At 38.6% G+C, this 21,460-nt stretch overlaps 1 protein-coding gene across 3 annotated transcripts in view; it reads left to right on the top strand.

Annotated features, from left to right (window-relative positions):
* The window catches only part of LOC105057868 (uncharacterized), a 28,005-nt gene extending 11,389 nt beyond the window's left edge, over positions 1–16,616 (top strand). For all 3 annotated transcript variants that reach the window (XM_073250938.1, XM_019854424.3, XM_019854427.3), the window contains 7 exons: positions 2,381–2,485; positions 4,875–4,967; positions 5,060–5,203; positions 13,606–13,713; positions 15,058–15,109; positions 15,193–15,243; positions 16,171–16,616. In XM_073250938.1, coding sequence (XP_073107039.1) covers positions 2,381–2,485; positions 4,875–4,967; positions 5,060–5,203; positions 13,606–13,713; positions 15,058–15,109; positions 15,193–15,230 — 540 coding nt within the window. In that variant the 3' untranslated portion in view covers positions 15,231–15,243; positions 16,171–16,616. The remainder of the gene's footprint in view (positions 1–2,380; positions 2,486–4,874; positions 4,968–5,059; positions 5,204–13,605; positions 13,714–15,057; positions 15,110–15,192; positions 15,244–16,170) is intronic.
* The last annotated feature ends 4,844 nt before the right edge of the window (positions 16,617–21,460 follow it).

Below are 21,460 nucleotides of genomic sequence, written 5' to 3' on the forward strand. Positions count from 1 at the left end.
TCTATCAATCGTTGCTCTTGAATTAATCTGCACCTAAAAAATTTTGGTCTTTGCAATTTAACTTCATCCTTCTGTAAGAATTGAGGTTCCAGAGCATCTTCTTCTTTTATTTATTTGGTTTTGTTAACAAATCTAGCATTGATCCTACAAATAAAATGTGTCCATTTTCATTAAATTTTTGTATCAATTTTTTATTTTATTTTATTTTACTTCATTAATTTGAGTGTGAGCCTTGGCCCAATGGTGAGGTTGCTCCATTATGACTTGATCATGGGTGTGAAACATGGAAATAGGCTCTCTGCTCAAGGATGTAAGGCTTTGTACTCTCCCTAGACCTGCAATGGCAGGACCTCTGTGCATTTGGCCACCCTTTTTTATTTTATTAGTTTTTGGCCCTCTTATGTCACAACGATGCATGATTTACTTTTGACCTTCATCTAATGTATTAGAGAGGATCAGAAATTCAGAAACTTTGCCAAGATTTGATTTGACAGTTAATAGATTGCCATTTGCTATATATGTGTATATACATGTCACCTATGTAGTGGCACAATTATTGACCTTTTGTTGCCCGTGCTTACCTAGCTAAACTCTTCTTTGTCTTATCTACAAGCGATATTTCTATTTCTGTCACCTGGTTTCCATGACATCTTTTCAACTCTTACTTTATCACCTGTCACTTGTCTCTTTTGCTTGTTTCTCTCACCTGCCCTCTCTCTGTTACTGAGTGCGAAGCATCTTCGGTATATTGTGCAATCACTTGGATACTCCACCTTTGGCAGTTCTTCTTATGGGCTGATTGTAAGTGATTCTTAAAGGAGAGATGCTACCACCAAAGGTCAAAATGTCCTGGAGAGGCCACAGTGGTGAATCAAGGATGTTGATTATCTAGATATATAGTTTGCCTTTTTTTTTTGGTTGCATTTTGATTTCTGTTTGGGTTCAATTTATTGTTTTAATCTCCAACCACCCATACACCCAAAGAAAAAAAAATCATTTGAGCTTGGATGATAAAACATTAGATGGTTATGTGGCTTCTTTCATTGCGGAATTGTTTCATTGAAGATTTTAATCATGGCATAATTATTGGCTTTATATGATTTCTTAGAAATCATTGCTTGCTTAGTTCATTTCTTGTGGTCCTTGTCCATTTTGTTGGAAAAAGATGCAAGATGATCTCTTGCCAAATACCATGCTATCAATTATCTTCGCACAATTGTTATTCTTTCTTTAGAAAAGTTAAGTTTCTGCTCTTAGTATATTTTCTCCAACTCTATTTAAACGGAAAAAGAAAAATTATCAAGAAAGATGATTTTTTTTTGTTACATACTGTTTTTCCCTACGCATACGTATATATACATTTCCATATGCATTATGTAGATCTTGCTCATTGGTGCACGTGTGCGTGCGCGCGCACACAGAGAGAGAGAGAGAGAGAGAGAGAGAGAAAGAGAGAGAGAGATCTTGCTTATTTAGAAGTCTTCAGTGTTGTAAATTTCACTTTCGTTAACAGCAGATCCAGTGCCACTGATGTTTATCTTGCATCCTTTTTTAAGCATGTTGATCTTATCTTTCTCATTATTTCCCTGTGAAATGATTATAGGGTACTCCGGCAACAAATTTGTTCGCTCTGTTTTCTCCCTCAGATGAGTTTTCTTTGATGTTTTTTATGTCTTTTTCTTGAGAAAACTTTGTCCTTATCTGTATGGTGATCAGAACTTGCTCATTGCATCCAAACTTGTGGTAGGATAATTTTGCTAAAAGGCTAGCACATGCGCACATACATAGGTTTGTGAATGCTTACACAACACCTGTTCAGAACTGCTTAAAGCACTTCAATTTGGATTATTATCTTAAGAGATATAAACTGAAATATGGATTGTGTGGCCAGCACATCTCTTAATCTTTTAAGTCCTTATCTAGAGGCTTCTATTAATTATAGTGAAGTGTTGGGTTGTACTTGACAATTTGGTTCTGTGCGATATGGCTATGAGGTCATTGTAGCTATCCAAGTTAGATTTGAAATTCATATGTAATGAATTGATAATAACTATAAAAGATGCTTATGATGTTTATATTATTGATGGATGAATGCATTGATTGCTTATCTGATGTGAACTCTCATTTACCTCTAAAACACAAGGAACCAAAATAATCTGATGTATTATTTTTAATAGCCTAGCAGAACTTGTCTGTAACATTTTTTTCCTCATGTAACATCTAGGAACCCAACTATGCGATGGATTTCTTTCTGCTTCTTTAACACCATAGGAATGCACCAGATTGATTTTAAGAGAAGTCTTTCTATGTTTTTACCTATTACATATGGTGTTTTCTCATACTTTCACAGTTGTCTCAACCTATATGCTTTGACAAACAGGGTGCAGTTGGATGCACATCCACCTCAGCCGAACAGGGCCAACAGGCAAATAAGCATCTCAAACTAGGGCACTCTATCAAGGCACAACCAATGTCACATAATTATGTGAGTTTCTGTGTAGCTAATGACTAAAAAGTATGTAAATCTGCTGCTGCTTCTGTGGTTGGAAGAAGCTTTCTTCTATACCACCCACAATAAATCTTCCATCATGTATGGAGATGTTTCCTTGTGCTTACGTGCTTTTGCAAACTTGTATCATTTAATGTTGTAAGATTGTTGGCTGGATTTGCTTCAAGAAATTTGTTTCTGAATTCCAGTTGTATGCAAACTGAATTTGATGATATAAGTTGATGGATTATTTGAATGTAGACACATTTAGGTCATTTCTTTTCTTTTCTTTTCTTTTTTTAAATAGGTTTAGGCCTCAAGTTGTTACTATATTTTTAGTTTCTCTAGTAGCCTAGGTGGACTTATAACTTTATCCTGTACCCATCCCAGGCAGAATGCATATTTTGTTCATGTTTCGTGTGATTATTTAAGGATTTATGCCCTTGCACATATGTAATCCAATATTTGAGGAGCAATCTGGCTGGATGTGGTCTGACTGCAAATGAAATATATTTCCATATTGTCTCGAATTAGATGGGAATCCTTTAAAATTGCTTGATCCATGTGCCTCCTCTCTCCAAGCAGTAAAACCAATTAAATTGGCCACCATTTTGATGAAATAGTAGGTGATTTTGAAGCCATGGAAATGCTCATATGCACTAAGAAATTAACAAAGTGATCTTATAAGATCCTAAGTTCAAGTCTTCATCACATCAATATACTGATATAACCATATTACCTTTGGGAAGAGCACCAACAGAGTCTTTGTATGAGCACTTACGTTCAAGTCTTCAGTGAAACAACACATTGGCCTAATCATTATTTTATTGTTTAATAAAGTTTTGCATTAGTACATATATACCATGGCATCATCTGGTTCAAAGAAACAATCCACGTTAAGCCTATTTGTTTGGGCTGCCCTAGACAACCTTTTCATTCAAATCTCAATGATTGTGACAGCATAGCTTGGGTCCCCAAGCAACCTATAAAGAATAACTTTGAAGCCTAGAAAACAGCGGTCATATGGAACGCACTTGTATAAGCTTCGAAATTGTATATAGTGTTTATCTTTACTATCCTTCTTTTCTTTTTCTTTTTAATTTCTTAGGAGTATTGACATTGTGCCTCCTTCATACTTCTAATTGTCTTTGGCATGCTCATCTTAAAGAGCATAAGCGTGTTTTGTTCATGCATTTCTCCTATCTAAGTTCTGTTAGCTGTGTTTTTCTCTCTATTACATGATTAAAATAAGTAACATCTCTGCATCAAGGAATGCGGAACCATCCCGAACCACCTGGTTCGAGGTTGTACGAAGCTGTACTGGTGGTGGTTCGGGATGGTTCTAGCATTCAAAAGTAGATATTGGTGAAGGAGTGGGAGAGAAGGAAAGAGAGGAAGAGAAGGGGGGGTGAGAGGGAGATAGATGGAGGGTGACAGACGGCCAGTGGAGGGGCTCCGATCTTCAGACCCTATTTTCTTTGAAATAGGGGTCCCTGATGCCCCCCCCTTTTTTTGAAAACATTAAGTGAAGTCAGCAAGGGGCCCTCTGTGGCCCTCCGGTGGCCTTCACCGGTGGTCAGTCACCCTATATCTTTCTACCGCTCTTTCCCTAATGAAATAGGGTTCCTGGATGGGGCTTCTTTTTTTATTTTGAAAATATTAAAGTAAAGTCGATAAGGGGCCTTCTATAGCCCTTCGGTCGCCTTTGCTGGCCGCCCATCACCTTCCATCTCTCTCTCTCTCTATCTCTCCCTTTCCCTCGCTCTCTCTATTCCTCTCTCCAATTCTTCCTCTCCTCGATCCTCTTTGTCACGTCGGGCTATGCTCCACGGGCCTTCTCTCTCCCTCCTCTCTCTCTTCCTCTCTCTCCCATTCTCTCTCTCCCCCATCCTCTTTGTTGTGTTGGTACGGGCCTGGCATGGGGGCATACTGAACCATGCCGTCGGCTAACCGGTACGGGCCACGGTATTGGCATAGTGATCCTTGCTCTGCATAAACTATAACCATTAATGGATACCTCCAGCATTACCTATATCCTTCATTAATCTGTGTCTGCATTTTTTTTTTTACATTGTTTCTTGGAATTTGGACAATTGCATCTCAAACTCTGTGGTCCTAAAGGCATGAATCAGAAGAACCTCTTGACTCTCTAGTATTTATGTAGATCTTGTGGTTCAAATAGTTTGAAAATTTTCATGATATTACTAACTAATACATGGTTATGCATGCAATCAATTGTATTTGTATAGTACATCCCTGTTCCTGAGCAATAATATATTTTCTCTACATTATTGGTTATATATGCCCGGCCTTCCATTTTCAGTATTATTTTGTATTTTTCTCATTAAGTATCCAGCAGGAGATAAAATTGGTCTAATACATCCAGATGTCTTGTGTTCTGGAGTTTGATGGTGCTTCAAAAGGAAATCCTGGAAAAGCTGGTGCTGGAGCAATACTTCGAGCTGAAGATGGAACTGTGGTAGAGATGCACAGAACTCTTCCCTATGCATTTTTCTATGTTAGATGAGTTATTATTGCCTTGACAAAGCTTGGTTCCTTGTTTGGATGAAGATTGCTCGACTCCGTGAAGGTTTGGGTGTCACGACCAATAATGTTGCAGAATATCGAGCATTGATCTTAGGAATGAAATATGCTCTTAAGAAAGGATATAAGCAAATTCGTGTGCAAGGTGACTCTAATCTTGTCTGTATGCAGGTACATGGTTTGATTCATGTTACTCGGTTACCAATTATTTTTATTACAGTTTTTCATATTTCACATTTTCGTGAAAACATCCAAAGGCGGCATATTAACACTAATAAGCTAGGGTTTCAAAACTTCAAGTGCGTATGGCAAAGAACATGCTGTTCTCATATTTTGTATACTGGTTGGCATAACTGGCAAATAAACTTGCTTTTTTCTACTTTCTCTTAAGTACAAGAAGGACTTTGCACTCTCATCCTAAGTTCACTTTGTGATTTGGTAATTCCACCCCTTGGCTTCTATAATCAGTCTTCTTTGTTGTGTGAGTGATTGTTCTAATTCTTTAGTCTATTTTGTATGCCTTAAGTATGGTGCTTGCTGCACATATGGTGACTCCACTACAGTAGTTTACACTATGGTTGTCAAGGCAAGTTTTAACCTCTCTCTGGTTCTCACACATGAATATCCTTGTATTTTTAACGAGCTATCAAATGGTTAAGCACTTAGAAAAATCATTTTTTGTTTAGCTACGCTATAGAAGAAATAGTTACAAAAAATAGCTATAAGATACCATTACTTGAATAACTAGATGCTAACATTAATCATTATGGACAATAATATTTATAAAATATTCCTTGCAAAGGATATTAAAAGAGAGAGAAAGAGGAGGAATGCAATCTTTAATTGTGTAATTGGAAGGAAGGAGGGCCTTGGAGTTTGTTTCATCTTACATCTTAGGTGCTACAAATTTTAATGTTCTGCAGTTCATTTAAAGGAGGCAGCATTTTAAGAAATATAAATTGTTGAATCATCATAGATAGATATCATCCAACAATTGCGGCAATTATTCTGTTCGTGTGTGCATGCATGAACGTTTTTGTGTGATATTGCATACTAGAATTTCATATTTTACATGAATGCTTAAATAATTAATTGAATTAAATAACTGCTGACATATTTAAATAGACATTTAGATGGCTATAATGAGAGACCGGAAACCTTTATAAAAGGTATGTCTTAAGTAATTCACATGGCAACTGTTGGGGTAGATTAATATGAAGAAAGAAAAAGTCCTAATAGACAAGAAAGTCGGACAAAAGGGGAGAGATGAGAGGAGATTAATAAACTTGGAAGTCGGAAAAAAAGATATAGATGGAGATGAGAGGAGATTAATCGAGGATGTGGATGGAGATAAGATGAGATTAATATGAAGAAAGAGTCTTGATAGACAAGAAAGTGGAAAAAAGAAACATACGAAGGGTATTGAGAGGGTAACACGTAATTTTTCTTTAAAAAAAAAAGAACTTCCTGCAAAACAATATTTAGCTTGCGGTGCTATGCCTATGGAAAGCAGGAGGAGGTCAGCTTTATATAAACCATATTTTTGAGAGATTAAATGTGATGCAGAATTACTTTTGGGTTATAGCCAAACACTCAGAATTTTGCTTTTAGATCCGAAGTCACTTTTGATGAGTACAAACGCACCCCCAAACATGCTCATAATCATCCAAATCATTATGGTTTTCAATTACTCGTAGTATTAAATATTATTGGTTTGTTTTATTGGTCATTTTTTATTGTTTCTTTTGGTAAAACCTTTATCCTTGAGATTTGTTAGAATAGATTGATTAAGCAACCTAAGGGACATTTTGGATAATATGGAGAATTTCTTTGCTTGCTTTAAATCCAATAGGATGTTCACTTGAATGATTTAGGAATAAAATGTAAGATTTTTTCCCCTTTTGTTTAACATTCGAATTTTTGGAATGGGTAGGATTTTTGTTGTAGTGAAGGGATAAGTAGAGCAAGGGCTTGTCATAGGCTGAGCTTGCTAAGCTTGCCTTAGGCCTAGGCTTAGCCAATTTGATTCAATTCCAGCCCAAGCCTATCTACAATAGAGCAACAGGCCCAACCCCTTTGGTGTTTACAGAGGACTCTCTGCTGAGACCGTGGTTGATGAACCGGTGGCACCACCACTCCTGTGGGTGACCCTGCACGTATCTTGAGAAGCATTGATAAATAGCCTTCCATGGTGGGTGTCACATTGGTGACTAATACTCACCACGGTCTCCGAGGATGGTGCCCAATGATGAGAAGTGTCGGTGAAGAGCCTCCCATGGGTGACATCGATGTGGTGGCTGTTGCCTGACATAGTGCCTAAGAATGATGCCTGCAAGAAGGGTGGAAGAAGACCCTCCCAAGGGTTGGGTGTCACCATGTCAGTTGTTGATTATCAAGATCTCTAAGAACCTTGATGATGATGACAACGACAATGGCCACAAAGGGCAGTGTTTAGGGTGGTGGGTTGCAGGTCATGAGGGCTACATCAACAGGGGAGGTTCTCCCTCACGTTGATCACTCTCTTATTAGTGTATTAGTAGTGCCTGTCACGTAGTGGCATTGAATGATGTGAAGAGTAATTATAGGCTACAAATGTGCCAGACTCGGGTCGGATCTATGTTGTATGTGCATAGAAACTTGATAAGACTTTGAGCTCTGATTCGGTTCTATAAAAATGATTAAGCTCCAAACTTGCATCCAAAGTCGAATAATGATCATATTCAAGTGTGAATTTGAGTTTTTTGGGGTTCAATTCATCATATGGTTCTAGGGGTTCAATTCAGCATACAGTTCTAGTGGACTAACTGGCTAAGTGTCAACAATTTCCAAAATTGAAAGAACTCTCATCACAATGGTCCTTCATATATAGTGAATTTGTAACAAATTGCAATGGGAAATGAACATGATATTGGAGGTGAATGATTGTTTTGGAAAAAATCCAATCACTTTAGGGACAAATTTTAGTTTTTATTTATGTTTGGTTTGATTGAAATAGAATCGGAATCTAAATGTCAGCTGGGATTTGGGTACTGAAAGGGCAGTGGGTGAGAGAAAAAGCACAAATCAAAACTTGGAGAAAAGGAATTAACTCATGTCTCATAGCCAGTTCTCTCTATATTTCTGTATACAGTATGCATACATTGTGTACATATTTTCAGGTTATTGATTTTTCAGATTTGAATTTAACTCTGTCCAAGTTTATCCAGTAAGAAATTAGATCCTATGAATGTAATCTGACTTTGATCCAATAATATTAGAAACTTAAATTAGATCCATATTTGATTATTAGAATATAATCGGGCCAAGCTATCAGGTTTTCAGGTAGCTTTTACACCCATACTAATTGGGAGAGGCATGGTGGAGAGAAATCAAGATAGAGAGAGAGCATGAGATTATTGTCTGAGGCAGCGTGGGCCATGGGCCAGGTTTTTGGGCCTGCCCAAATGAAGCCCAGTGGCTTTTCTTGGCCTGGCCCAGGATCAGACCTAAGTAGAGCAAAGAGTAGACCAGGTGAGGTGTTGCAGGTAGCTGCATTGCATCCCATAGAAATGCCTTGATGAGAAAGATGCGGGTGCTGAGAATGGCCATGGGCGTTAGGGTGTAAAAAGTGAGGGCTGTTGGGCTAGGACAATTTAGGGGTTGAGAGGCAGCTGATGGTCATGGAAGGGCTTAGGGTGGGAATCATGGAGATGGAAAGTAAGTGGGAGAAAGGGGGCACAAGTGGTGCAAGTTGGCAGGGGGTGGCAGATCTGGAGGTTTTGCATGTTGAGGAGGGGAGGGTTAGGATTTCATTGTGGGGTAGGGGAGCAAATGGGATCGGGATGGACTCTTGGTTTTAGAGTGAACACCTTCTCAAAGACCATTAGAGAGGCTTGAAAGAAATGCATCGACTCGGGTAAAATGTTATTTTGAAAACTTCTTTTTCTTAAAAAATGGTTCCATGAGATTTTAGTTTTTGGTATGATATTTAACATTGTGCCAAACAAAAGAGCAGCTGAGAAATCCAGTTGGATCATAAAATCTAACAGGATTTAATCTTACTTGGTCCAGTACAACTAAATGCTATGTCATGTATTATAACTCATGTATTATGATTGCAATTTGGAAAAGAGAATTCGTCATTTAGCGAAGATGATCACTATGTGCACTTGCCGTGGTTGATGAAATTTATGGATGTTGCTTTGTTGGATGAGGGAAATATTTTCTCCTCCAGCAAGCTTTTGAGGAGAGACATTTGTATCTTGTTTTGAGCCTATGATATTCTCCCCTTGGTATCTATCACTGCTATTCTCATTGTTAGAAAGGAAAAGCTCAAAGGAATTGAATTTATTGATAAGATCCCATCTCTTTAAATAAGTGGAGAAACAAGTATATGAGGAAAGAGGTACAGACTTAGAAAGCAAGTACATACTATGTTTAAAGATATACTAAATATATCCTTCCCATATAAGAACTCCCTAAATAAATCATAATTTTAACACACTCCCTCAAGTTGGAGCATATATATTAAACGTACCTAGCTTGTTATACATGGATTTGAAAAAATCAAAAGACAGAGACTTGATCAAAATCTTAGCTAACTACTTGGATGATAGAGTGAATCGTGTTACGATGGTTTTGCTTATCACAGCATCTCTTACGAAATGATAATTTATTTCGATGTGCTTGGTCGTCTTGTGGAATACAGGATTGCTGGCTATATAAGTGGCTGTCCAATTATCATAATGTATAGGCATAGGATCAGGATGATCAAAATCAAGCTGAGACATCAGAGATTTTATCCATATCATCTTGCAAGTAGTATATGCCATAGCTCTATACTCAGTCTCGGTGCTAGACCTAGCAACAACATTTTGCTTTTTACTTCTTCAGGTTACAAGATTACTTTCTACATGCATGCAGTATCCTGACGTGGATTTTCTATCCCATTTATCTCTTGCATATCTAGAGTTTGAATAGGCTTCAATTTTAAGATGTCCATGTTTCTTGTATGGAGATCTTTTCTTGATGAACTTTTAACATAAGTTAATATTCTCAAGGCCGCTTTTCAGTGAACTATCTTAGGCTTTTGCATAAACTAGCTTACAACCCCCACTGCAAAGGCTATGTCCGGTCTAGTAACAGTAAGATAAATAAGTTTGCCTATCAATCTCCTATATCGTGTAACATTTTTAAATAATTCTGTATCTTCAGTCCAGAACTCTGGATCAATGTGAATGGGAGTACTTTCGGATTTACATCCAAGTAATCATGTCTCCTATAACAAATCTAAAGTATGCTTCCTCTGAGAAAGGAACACACTATTTGTTGTGTGCAATTTTTATACCAAGAAAGTATCTAGGCTGCCCTATATCTTTGGTAACAAAATGCCATTTTAAGTACTCTTTAGTTTCTTCTATACCACTTAGATCACTCCCAAACATACGTGGAGTAAGGGAGAAAATGGATTTGTCAAGATAAAGGCATGAGGGAATATCTTCGTGGAGAATAGATGATGGCATTCGATTAATCAGATAATATGTAAACAAAATAGCATCTGCCCAGAAATATTTCAGTACATGCATTTGAATTATGAGTACGAGCGACATCAAGTGCCGATGTTTCTTTTCAGCAATACCATTTTGTTGTGAGGTGTGGGTACAAGTGGTTTGATGTAAAATGCCATGGGTATAACAGAAGTGAGAAACATCATGTCTCAAAAATTCAAGAGCATTATCAGTATGCAGAACATGAATAAAAGTAGAGAACCAAGTTTTTATTTTATTATAAAAGATTTTGAGAATGTCAGGAATTTGTGTTCTGTCTTTCAACATATACATCCAAATAATTTTATTTTAGAATAATCATTGATGAAGATAATAAAATATCTAAAGCCAGCAACAGAAGTCAAATGACATGGACCCCAGACATCAGAATGAACTAACTCAAAAGGAACGGAGCTATGATTATTGACTCGACTCGGGTAGGAGGCATGATGGTGCTTATCCAATTGACATGACTCATACTTCAAGGAAGAAACAGATGACTCAATAGGTAGAATTGGTCGTAGCTTCTATAAGGATGGGTGGCTTAATCGGTAGTACCACAATAATGGAGAGAAACGACGACGAAGGAACCACAGCTAAAACCACAGATAATCCACCATTGTCAAGATAATAGAGGCCATCTTTTTCACACCCCAAATCTATTCTTGTCCTAGTTTGAAGATCTTGAAAAGCATAATTTGTAGGAAAGAATGTCATAGCGCAATTGTGAGATTTGGTTGGCTAATGGATAAAAGGCTAATAGAGAATTTTGGAACATATAAAACACATGATCTAAGAAAAGTGGCAAGAAAGCACAAACAATTTTCTCATCTGAAATAGGACAAGAAGAGCCATCAGCAACAGCCACAGGAGTAGGACTAAAACTAGATAAGTGAAATTGATTTTTATATCTGTCTTATGAGATGACGCTCCTAAATCTAATACCTAAGAATTAGTAGAGGAAGCAATGAATGCATCAGTACTTGGAGTGGTGGCATGAGTAGCTATTTGTGTATTTTGAGCAGATTGAAATTATAGAAATTTCTTATACTCAGCCTGAGGGACTTGCATTATGGTAGGATCCATGGATAGTGGAACATGAGTATCAGATGTAGTTTTTATAGAAACCAGCTACACCCAATCAGGTCTGCCAAACTTGAGCCAGTATTTTTCAGATACATGATTGTTGCGCCCACAGTGTGAACAGTGACGTGGTCCCTTGTTAGAGGCGAGCGGACGACTACGGCCAACACCACATCCTTCCCCTGAATCTCTACCACATCCTGGACCACGGCCACCAACAGCCATAGCCAAGTGCGCCATCTGATATGTAGGGGTGGAGGCTAATGTAGTTCCAGTGGAGACATGTAGAACTCTAGCGAAGGTTACAGATAGAGAAGGAACTAAATCACCACTAAGAATCTGACCACGAATTTCATGAACTAACAACGGATTCAATCCGGATAGAAATTTAGCAACTACCAAACCTTTACAATAGTCCTTTAACTTCTGTGGATCCAGGATGAGAGGCTGATGTAAATCTAACTCGTTAAGAATACCTTGCAGAGAGGCATAGTAATCATCTACAGGTTGATCATCTTACTGCAATTGGAAGAGTTGCTTATAGAGTTCAAAAACCCTTGAATGTTCTTCTCATGGCCATACATTTTTTTGAGTGTCCCAGATTTGTTTAGCTGTCTGCAGGAACATGATACCAGCACTAACCTTTTCATCTATGCTATTCAACAACCATGACATGACACAACAATCACTAGCCAGCGAGTCATCATATGTAGGATCTATAAGATTTGGAGGATCTTCAGTCAGGTGTTGCATCTTTCGTTGGATACTAATAAACAGTTTGAACGATTGGACCCACAAAAGGTAGTTAGTGCCATTAAGCTTCACTATATTTGCTGTTAGATTCTTTATAATGTCAGAATTGGGAGTCAGAAGCGTCGAGAGTTGTTTGTTGTCGTTATTTGAGGATGCCATAGCAGTGAGATAGGAGAACAGAAACAATCAGACAGTCAAACAGTGAAAGGGGGAAGGAAGGATACCTTTACACGACAGTCAGAAAAATCATGGGTAGTGTACCGCTTTCGTGATTAGTAGATAGTCAGAAAGATGACCAAAAGACTTCTGCATGGCATAGGAAAAGAACCTATGTTGATTTATCCAAGAACAGATTGCTTGGGATGTACAGAAGATCTCACTTAGCCACTTGCAGAATCACAAGTAGATTTCAGCAGACAACATGCAAAAGCATTAATCAGACCTCCAAGATGGCAAAGGGTGGCGGCAACAGTGGTTTAAAAGGCTTTGAGAAGGGAGGAGGCAGCTAGGATTTTGAGAAAAAAGTTGGAACTCTGGTGCGGTTAGGGCTTGGAAGAGTGGAGGAGGCGGCAGCTAGGGCTTTGAAGGTTGCCGGTGAAGATGAGGGGCTGCGACATGGAAGAGGAGGGGCTGCGAAGAAAGGGGGAAAGGAAGGAGGACCACGGGGCTGCTGCGGCTAGGGTTGGAGGCTGATTGGATGGAGGAAGGAGGGCTGCTGTAGCTAGGGTTGGACGTGGGAGGGATGGCAGCGTTTGTGGGAGAAGAAGGGGCAGCGGCGTGCTTTGATACCATGTTAGAAAGGAAAAGCTCAAAGGAATTAAATTCATTGATAAAATCCCATCTTTTTAAATAGATGGGGAAACAAGTACATAAGGAAAGAACTACATACGTAGAAAGCAAGTACATACCATATTTAAAGACATACTAAATATATCCTTCCCATAAAAGAACTCTCTAAATAAATCATAATTCTAACACTCATATAAAACTAATTCTAACACATATAAAACTAACCTGTAGTATGTGCCCTCTAATCTTTTCCAGTCCTGTTCAAGAAATACCATTGTCACATGCTCGCCATCTAGCCTGCCTTCTGCAAAACAACCATCTTACTAAGTTTTGAGACTTTTATCGATACAACTTTGTTTACTATCTAACACTGTATTGCCTCATCTCTTGGATGCAGTGACATTGTGTGCTTCCTGAAAACAGGTACAAGATCTTTGGCAAACTAAGAACCAGAACATGGCTAACTTGTGTAAGGAGGTAAAAGGACTGAAGGACATGTTTCTATCATTCAAGATTGGCCATGTTAGAAGGGTAAAAAGAATTCCGTCTCATTCAATCAATTTTGTATATTGTATTCAAGTATGGGCAAAATGCTTCTTGTTCAGTACAAGGCAAATGCTTCCTCTTTCATCCCTTCATGTTACTGCACAAACTGCCATGACATAAATGAATACAGCAAACTGTTCAAGTGAATATGCTCAAACTTTATGTACTAGAATCTGGAGATTTTATATCAACAGGCTGTCTTTTTTGGACTCTGTTCTTTGGAGCAGTTGTTGCATCCACAAATTTTAGCAGGCACATGTACAATGGAAACCTTGCATTCCGGTGCAGGCTGCAGAATTTTTTTTTTTAAAAAAATAATTTTTCTTTGGTAAGATACATACTACATAGGCAATCCTTGTTTATTGTGCTGATACAAGGAAATATAACCTTAGATTCCCTTTTTTTTGGGGGGGGGGGTGTGGTGGCGTGGCTTGCGGTGGGCTGAGGGCAAACAGAACCCCCTAGATTTTTGTTTGTTGTTGTATGAGTCCCTTTCTTTTTGCTATTTGCAACTGGCACCTTCATTGCCACAATAATTCCCAAATGACTTTTCAATTACCTGTTCTTTAGTGCACAAGGAATGTTCTTGGAATATTAATAGCATAACTTCGCAAATATATGATGCAGTTGCCCCTTTGCTCTTTAAACTCAGAAATGCCTTTACTTTTTAAAGTAAATGTTTATAAAATTGAACTACATATGCAAAAGAAAACCCAAATTTAATTACCATGTATTACTAATCCACTCTGTACTGTACCAGTATCTACATAACAAGAGGACACTAGGTCCAAAGATCCTAAACAAAAGATGTTCTCGCCATCCAATCGAGCTGTATAATTTGTTAGTGTATTCAAGGGATAAAAGAGCAATTGCATTGTAAAATTGCAGCATTTTGCCAGTACTTGTTAGTGTTCATAGTATTCCAAGAATTTTCCCTGATTACTGAGGCTTCTGAATGGTAGATGTGTGCGGCTTTTTTTGTAGTAATAGAGGTGTTTGGCAGCAATTAGGAAAAGAAAAGGGAGTTGTATGCAACAAATATTGCACAAAAGGCTCTATGCAAAAAAAAACCCTCTTTTTAAGAAAAAAGAACTTGTCATGGTTGTTTTTAGTCATAGGAATAATGCCAGAATTGTCATATTGGTGGTTAGTTCCCATGGTCTGTAGTTTTTAGTTTCTTAGTTAAACATAGTTTTATTTTTCTTTATGGTAACTAGAGACTTTTTCTTTAAAAAGAAAAAAGACGCTAACGATTTCATTGTTGACATGGTTTTTGCCTGTCATTGTATGCCTCATGTACTGACATAGGCTTTTCTGTTACTGTTGAAGGAGTTCAATTCTGATGCTGATGCTCAAGCAAATTTAGCTATTGATCTTCCTCGTAAGAAACTTGAGTGTAGCAATTGTTTGAATCTTTTTCAGCTATGTGCAACTGCATTACAATGTTGTCTGATTTTTCTGCAGTTGGCAAAGTTTGTGAAGAACCTGGTGAACTTTGTTAATTCTGATCTTCAGGTCAGCTCTCTCTCTCTCTCTCTCTTTCTCTCTCTCTGTGACTACAAAGATGCTGGAGCCCGAGGGTCTGTTTCATAGATAGCACTGCTGAAAAAGAGGAGATGCCTGCTAGCATTCTTACCTCTATTGCTAGGGAATGAATAATGGGCATATATGCACAGCTGCTGCTTCAACTGGTACCATTTGTTCCGTTGCCGCTGTGCAACACCCCGCCTTAATTTCTTGTGGTAATTTTTGGACCCACAGCCCAAAAAGCTGAAAAGCTTAAGTTGTTGGTCAAAGGACTGGCCTAAGCTGACAAACCTGTGTGGCACTTTTTTTTATTAGTCGATGTGAGGCCATCACAATTTATTTCATCCAACCTCATGATGCCCTCGTCCGACTCGGGAGGGGAACGAGGGATCCATTTTTTGGGGTTCTCCTTGATCCTGGTATCCCATAGTGGAGGGCCCATATGACTAATAAGGGTCATGATGCACAAGCATGACTTTAATACCACTTCTACGGACTTCAACGCAAAAGCTTAAGCTTTTGGTTGGTGGATCAGCCCAAGCTAATAAATCCGTGTGGCACCCTTCTTATTGGTTGATATGAGATTGACAAAAATGAACTTGGGGAATGAACATAATGACTTCAGCGACTTTGTACATGTATGTTATTTATTTATTACAGATTCTGTAATGCTGGGTTACCACTTTGGAGCAACATGATTTCTTTGTACTTAACTGCGGTTCCTAAGTCTCGTACCAAAGAAAAACTGCAGTTCCTATGTCTGGTACAACATTTAACTATTGTTCGTTCGGTCTATCCTGCATTTTTTTTTTTGCCAGTATTTTGTCATGTAGTATGATGTGGTTGAGATAAAACTTGAGCGGAATGTGTTTACATTGCCTTCTTTTAATCCTTAACAGTATCTGTGGCCTTTAGGTATTCATGCGTGCGTGGAGGATTCAAAAATAGTATATGGAAATGTATTTTGCTGAAGATGGTAGGGGAGGAGCTGCAAAGCGCTCATCAACTTTCCTCTTAAATATTATATTCTCTCCTCTGCTCGTTGAGAGATTATGGATGTACTTACTGGAAGTTGTCAGCACGGTGCATAGTTTTTCTGATTGTGATGCCGTATGGACTAGTAACTTGGAATCTCCTGGGACAATGTGATAATGAAGAATTGCTGTTCCCGGCGACTACGGTTGCATGCAGCTCCGTAAGGTGGATGGTTGACCCTAGGCTATTTGCAAAATCTAGTGGTCTTTGTTAAGAGTTATTTTTTCCATGTTTAAATTATCACTGGTGTAGCTAGGCATATTAACAGGAGGACCTTCGGGTAGATAATTTGCTGCAAAGTCATATAAATATAATCTTTAAAATTATGTAGCAATTCTTTTTCTTTTTACTCTGCATTCCATGTTTTAAGTCGACCAAATACAATGATCTAAATTAGTGTGATGTTTTCACCAGTGCCTTGGTATGCATTCTAAATGCAATCCATTATTCAAAACAGGAGACCATATTTATTGGCATTAAAGTAAGAATTGAAACAAGTATTCGGAAAATATTAGCAAGCATATATATTTTTACAGAATTCCATATTTGCATGATCATACATGGCGGCGCCTTTTACGTGCCTTTTCTTTATCGTTGCATACAAGTTTGTACCGAACTTGCTGGACAGCATTTCACCTGGCCGTGCATCTGTGTACCTCCCATGAGACTTGGCTAATCTATCAGTGGTGTTGAGCTGGTGGATGTGACAAGAAGAAAATGTTGCTGCAATAAAACAACTGGTGTGATTGTCATCAAACAACCTGTACCTTAGGTATTTCCCCGGTCCTTTTTATTATTTATGTCAGCATATAGTTGAGTACACTCGCGCACAAAGCGGAGCAGTAGCAGAGGCCTTCAATAGTTGGTCAAATTCGAGAACCATAACATGGAGTTTGATTACCTAATGTATTATTTTTCTAATGTAAATGGAGGGGCGGACCCTCTCCCTACAGAGGATCAGGTCGTAAAACTATGCCTGCACAAGAGAAGGCTATCTAAACAAACATGACAGGGAATTATATTGCATGGAGGACTTGAGACGAGCAAGGAGTTCTTCGAGGACTTGAAGTGCAAGATGATGGAGCATAAACAATTAATGTTGATGGAAGTTGCGGAGGACAATCCTGCTGTTGTGTTACCCCCCCCAAAAAAAAAAAAAAAAAAAAGGGAAATCCTGTCGTTGTGCCTTTTCCATTGCTGGTAAAACACAAAGAAAACTATTTTATCCCAAACCTTCCTTTAGGCTTTCCAAATTTCCTTAAACCTCCAAGCTGTCCAAAACAGAGCAGCATAGGTTCTCTATTTTCAGGAGAAATTATATCCTATAAGATACGCACCATGTGGCTTTGTATGCCATCAATCATAACCACTTGTTTCTGTGGCAGTGCACCAGAATGAATGCTCGAAGCTGCAGAAACGAGCCAATCAAAGCCATGTGGTGCATCTTCCCCCCCAAAAAAAAAGAGAAAAAAAGCCATGTGGTGCAGAGAGTGTTTCTTGGTTTGATTGGTCCATGGCATACCTCAAGTTAAGGGTAACATTTTTTTTTTTTGGTTCGGGAAATGGATCAACCCATAAAGTAGTAGTGGGTTCGCAACCTGAACTCTGGGTTTGTACATGCAGCGTGGAACCCCATCATTCTTACTTTTGTGCACCAGCTTCATTATGCCCACGGTGTGCTCGTCTTACAAATCCTGCATATATATATATATATATATATATATATAAACCACCAATAGATCACGTACTCATGATCATCGGATCATGTTTTGTTACCTGCCACACTCGAAAAGCTACATGCCATGCATCATCGAGGGTAATTCAAACAGACCGGCGGTGCACTGGAAACTGCCTGCCATCTACAGTTAACACGTAAAGAAAACACCAACACCTGCACCAAAATACAGTGAGTTAGTGGTGGCTGACAGACAGAGAAGTGAGCACAAATAGCTTCGAGCATGGATTCTCCCCTCATGCAAGAAAACACCATATGTGCTCACTCTCTTCTGTCAGCCTCCTTTCCCACACACCACAACCTAACACAAACCTTTCTATTATCTCCAAGAATATGGCTTGAACAAAAGAGAGAGAGGATTTGTGTTTGTGGTAGAAAGGGAAGGTTTCCAAGGATTATATAAGGAGAACCAGGGAGTGCGTTGTTGCATTTCAATTGAATGGAATAAATAAGCAGCCATACTCATTGGTCCCCTCCATTTAAAATAACCATCTTCCATTTATTCCTATACTCCCATGTATACCACTTTCCAATGCGTATTGTAAACTACTGCCCACCTCTCTCATAGCCAATCATCACCCATGCATCCATTCTCATATCGTGGCAAGGGAGGATGGACTTGAAAACGACCTCCACTGTGTTATAGAGATGTTTCATGGGTGTGCTGCTTTATATTGAGTATCATGACATTTTATATGTTGAATTATTTGGAGTGAAGAGAAGGAAATAAAAAGAATTGGGGTAAGAGAACTTAAAAGAAGAGAAGATTCTCCAATTTATGACGTGCTTAGATCTACTGTGGCGCAAAAGTGGATTAAAGGATATCTTCTTTACATTAAATAATATCCGGAAAGCAAAGAGGAAATTCCTAGAAAAAAAAAAATATACGCAAGAAAGAATAACCGTAAGAGTGAAGAACATTACTTCTCATGTAATCATGACGCCTTCTTTCTACTTTCTCCTCTCTTTTAGCTTGGAACATTGAACATATAGCAGAGAGAAGAAAGTGGCGGTGGGAAATTTCGCCAAGAAGTAGGTATTTAGTAGTTTATACGCATGTTGAAATGATGGGGACAAGCACCTTCTTTTTCTCGATGAGTCGGGGGATCTTTTTACGTAAAAGTTTCCAAACTTGTCTACTAATTCTTGTAGAAAGTGTGAGAATTTTAACCCTTTTGGGAGTGGCATGCCGTAAGGGGAATGGCTTGCTCGGAGATTTGATTCTGTTTTGCGAATTAAAAATGGTAGTCAAAGCACGCCGAAAACTAGGAAAATCTTAGATTTCTTGTCCTTATATACGTCCATTAAGGCTGCAATCTTAGGCTCTTCATTTCTGGGCCTCGTGATTTCATGTTTTACTATTGTTGCAGCCAATCCTCCCATCGTCCGATCGTCGAGATCGCACACCTGCAAGAAAAGTTTTCACTGATCGGAGATGCCTCTGGCGGAGATCCTCCGACAGTCAAGTCAGAGAAGAGACTAGATAACAGTGGAAAATCAGCGGCTCAGCGGGGGAGAGAGCGAGAAAGAGAGCTCAAGAGCTTTCCGAGAACTTGAGAAAGCTTACCAAGACTGTTGCTTTACCCCATTTTATAGTAGAATGCGGTATGGTCCCGCCATTAATGGTGCAGACAATTGGGGAGTTGTCAAATCGCCGGGGCTGTCAAATCATCGTGGGTTGTCAAATCGCTGGAGGTAATCCATGTCCTTGGCAGAACAGTGCCCTAGAGCGGCCATACAGCATGTCCTCGACAGGACAACAACCCATAGTGGTTGTACGGCGTTTGGACGGACTGACCGACTATATGTCGGTGTTCGGCTGCCGCTCCGTCGGGTGATGACTCGAGAACACCGTCGGCAGACTTGGTGCCTTGTGGAAGTCGGACGTCGGCTGCCACCCCCGACAGTATGTCGGTAATATGAGTTCGGCCGCTCGACCGGTTGGGAACAGTATGGATTAGTTCGGCCGATATACCTTCGGTCGGATATTGTCGGTAATCATTGTCGGAGTTATCCGTCGGTCCGGTGGGTAGAGTCGGACGTCGGTCAGATCGGACCGACGATAAGTCGGCATACAGGGATCAGTCGGTATATCCAAACAATTATATGTTCAGCTTTTAATATAAATAGGCTATCCAAGATCAAATATCTTGATACAACATCTTTGTATCTATGAATGTTTTAGCAAGTGCAACCATTTATGATTTTAGTTTTCAAAGAAACCCCATTTATATATACTATTTTCATACATAAATGATCACACTTACTAAATTGCAGACAAATTATTATATAATCTAACTATTCATCCGTGAGCAAGTCCTTAAGGATGATGTGCCAACTAATTGGACTAATAGTTATTAACTATATTATTGATACCATATATCTATAACTTAAAAATATAAATTTATAAAACAGAAAAATCTTTTTATTTATGTTAAAATCCAAAGTCTTGTTTTCTTATCATACATTATTGTGACACTCAAAACCAACCATGCATAACTGATCACCGGTCATGTTTATTTGAACATTTTGTCCGCCATGAATTTCATAATCAATTTATTACTTCCAATAATCCTAGTGTTAATTTGTTGTTCAACTGGTGGGTTGGTGGATATTGCTTCGTACTTAGACAACCTTTATTTTTGAAATATATTATATAATATTAACTAAAATTTAATTAATTTGTCAGAATTTGTTCACATAGCTTTATCCATAATGCATAAAATAAGTAATATTGTTTTTGTATAAACCTATAATTAGTTGACTCTTAGATCTTCCCGTCCATCACGTTAATGCAAAGACCAGCCCTCATTGTAACGGGAGATACTTGTCAAACAGCAGCTTCTAACGAGAATAACACTCATTTCCCTTTTAAGGCAAATTAAAGTTAAGCCCTACATAGCTGCACAAGAAGCCATCATACATGAGGATTATTTAAAGATCCTAGTGTTGGAGATAAGTATGAACAAAATCAGAAAATAAAGAATTTGTGTGACATGAATACAATTTGAAAGAATCAATTTATAATAAGCGAGAAATAAGAAAAATAGGAGAACTTGGTTCAGAGGCATGCTAGGTGCTGTCCTAAGTACGTTATTTCCCATTTTGTACATGGTAGAAGGTTCTGCTCCTATGGTATGATTGTTCGCTGGTTTAGCCTGGCTTCTCCCCAGCGTAGTACGAGCATGTGGAAGGCTCGATCCATTCAATATTTGAAAGTACATCAAATATACAAAACATTAATAGTAGAAGTATTCAAAAAAAAAATAAGTACATCAAATATAGAAAAAATAATAGTAGAAGTACTAAAAAAAGATAGGTGAATGGGAAGACCAAGAGGGGGGGGGGGGGGGGGGGGGGGGGGTTGTCGGGATGCTCTTTTTTGAGATAGTGGGAAATTTTTTGGAGGCAAAAATTCAGGATGCAGTAGATCAG

This window comes from Elaeis guineensis, chromosome 2 (genome assembly GCF_000442705.2).
Source record: "Elaeis guineensis isolate ETL-2024a chromosome 2, EG11, whole genome shotgun sequence".
Classification (NCBI taxonomy): domain Eukaryota; kingdom Viridiplantae; phylum Streptophyta; class Magnoliopsida; order Arecales; family Arecaceae; genus Elaeis; species Elaeis guineensis.